Raw genomic sequence first — 2,604 nt, 5'->3', positions numbered from 1 at the left:
CATTTGCAGCTGTCAGTGAGCGGCATCTTTCATATCCAATGCGGGGATATCACCCATCGAAGCAGACTTAAAAAAATTTGGAATCGAAGCCCCAAAGTCAGGAATAGCATTCATGACTAAAATCGTTTGATCTATATAGGATTAAACAAAATGAGTTCCGGTTTTTCACATCCACAGCCTACATTTCAATCATCCATTTATAATCCTTCATTCTATCTTTCGTTAGACTCGAGTGGTTATCTAACATACGATTATGCGCAGACACTATATTTGAGCAAGGATGATTACAGGATGGGCTACCTTAGCGGAGTAATAGCGGGAACTGCTTCGTACAGCAAAACTTTGATTCTCGATTCGTCCGGCAATATCAGCGGAATTAATAGCTTTGGAGCTTTTACTATTACTGGAACGCTACAAACCGGATCCTAACCAGATATAACGTCTCTCGGCTCTTAATCAGGTCTTACGATCGGTGGAAATTTATCGTTCAGTGGGTCATCGCACTCGATATCGATAACAGGCACTTCAAGCTACATCGATTGTCGAGAATATCGCCAGAACGGGACTATATACGATTTGGGCCTTTTTGAATACATAAACGGAGTTAGTTTTGGTACCGCAACCCACAATAAACTCCTATTATGCGACTCAAGCTCGAATATCGGAGGCCTAAGTTCGGTAGCGGCTACTACTCTGACCTGCACGAACTTGCGCCAGGACTCGACGTATTATGACCTATCAAGCTTTTTAACATCTATTCCGACTTCCCTCTCGCTCAATAATCTGTCAACGAGTGGAAATATCAGCTGCTTCGGCGTTATCAATGGGTTTTTAGCGTATGGAAACCAATCAGCTATAACAACAGTAGGATCGCTGACAGAGCTTGGGATCAACTCTACAGCAACGAATGAATATTCTCGATTACTGGTAGTGGATTGGACTTTCTTGATGGTTCTTACACACGAATGATGACTCTAACCGGGTCGAATACGACTCCTGTTCAATTCCAGATCCAAGTCCATAATGGCAATCGATCAACCACAGCGAACGCGTCATGGATCGGGAACATCACAAACAACGACCTCAAATTTGGGGTCAATAACTCGACGTCGATGATTCTAACTACCACAGGTCGTCTTGGTCTTGGTACTACAAGTCCTTCGGCTCCGCTGCACGTCCCTGGCAGCAACAGTTTTGTATTTGGAGCAGGCGGAACGACAGTGTATCGCCTCAGAACAGATAGTGGAGCTACAGAATCCGCTTTTGGCCCGAACACATATTCAGTAGCGGGTATATTCGGAGGATACATTGCCTGTACAGCCATGGCGATGACGTCGGATCGACGCCTTAAAAAGAATATTCAATCATGCCCAATTGATCGTGTGAAGCGGCTCTACGATAGCTGTGAGGTCAAGCTCTATGACTGGATCGAGTCGGAAAACAAGCCTGGACAAGAAATCGGTCTCATAGCTCAGGATTTGGTCTCAGCCCATCTAACTGATTTGATATGGATCTTTAACAGAGATGATATTGAAGGGGGAGAAGACCCAAGCCTTGAACCAGCTAAGCAACAGCTCAACGTTGATTACAGTCGAATATCGGCTTATAATATGAAGATGATTCAGCATCTTTTGGGTGAGATAGATAGATTAAAAGATCGTTTGGCTAATATAGAGTCATGAGGATTGAGCGCTTGGAGTTAAGCCCTTTGAAGAACAAGAAGTATCGAGTATGGGTACGTCTTAATACGGGAAAGTTGCGCAAGGTTAATTTCGGGACTCGTGGATACGCCCAATATCGGGATCAAACGCCTCTGAAGGCTTTTAGTCATCTTGATCATAATGATGAGGAGAGACGTCATTGATACTACCTTAGACACAAAGTTGATTACCCAGAACCATCAGCGGATTTCTATGCTAAGAAGTTTCTTTGGTAATAATATACAAGAAATGGGTTGCGTACCAAGCAAAGATCTTAAATCGAATTTAACTGCTGATGAACCTACTCAGGCAATTGCTTCCACATTCATGCGCGCTGATCAGATCGTAGCTCTCGGAGATAGTGCACTCGTTCCTATCAGAGATGCGAAGACGGGGGAAGATGCTGTCATGGAAATACATGTTGGAGAGAAAAAAATTAGTATATATCGCGGAATGGCGAATAAAGCTGTTAGATCTGGTATTGCTTAGATAGCAAACGTCTTTACAGACTTCGATTTTTTTTAGTTGAGTATGCCCATACTTTTCCTCCTTCCGTCTGGGTTGACGCATCCGTTTTCTTGAGCGTCTTGTCAAGATCCGTTGTTCAAACAGCTGCCTGGGTCTTTTAAGGGCGGTCATGGATGATTAAATTTTTCATGATGGCTTTTAGCTCTGCGACGTTGAAATCAGCGTTGTCGCCATATCTACCGCCTGAGCTGGAAATAATTCGGGGATTGAAAAAGAACATGGTTATTGTAGTCGCGTGATAATTTCCTTAAACTCAGAATCCGAAATTAGACGGTGCTGTACATATCCACTGAGAGACTCTTAAGCTGTTTGATAATTGAAGGATTATCATTGCCTATTCAAGGCTCTCTTTCAGCTTGTCATATTCAGCTCTTAA

The 2,604-nt window shown here is 43.2% G+C and overlaps 2 protein-coding genes across 2 annotated transcripts; both read left to right on the top strand.

Moving 5' to 3' along the window:
• Positions 1–291: 291 nt before the first annotated feature.
• On the top strand, positions 292–1,102 carry PITG_20645 (uncharacterized protein; the record flags this gene model as incomplete). The annotated part of the gene is made up of 5 exons (XM_002895431.1): positions 292–356; positions 461–490; positions 531–836; positions 932–982; positions 1,045–1,102. 5 exons carry the CDS (start codon positions 292–294, stop codon positions 1,100–1,102), a joined length of 510 nt encoding a protein of 169 aa, XP_002895477.1.
• A 10-nt stretch (positions 1,103–1,112) lies between these two features.
• On the top strand, positions 1,113–1,470 carry PITG_20644 (uncharacterized protein; the record flags this gene model as incomplete). Its single annotated transcript, XM_002895430.1, has 2 exons — positions 1,113–1,409; positions 1,456–1,470. 2 exons carry the CDS (start codon positions 1,113–1,115, stop codon positions 1,468–1,470), a joined length of 312 nt encoding a protein of 103 aa, XP_002895476.1.
• Positions 1,471–2,604: the final 1,134 nt, after the last annotated feature.

The sequence above is a fragment of the Phytophthora infestans genome, genomic scaffold, assembly GCF_000142945.1.
Source record: "Phytophthora infestans T30-4 supercont1.178 genomic scaffold, whole genome shotgun sequence".
NCBI classification, from domain to species: domain Eukaryota; phylum Oomycota; class Peronosporomycetes; order Peronosporales; family Peronosporaceae; genus Phytophthora; species Phytophthora infestans.
Note: the sequence above shows the minus strand (reverse complement) of the source record. Positions and strands in the feature narration are given on the sequence as shown.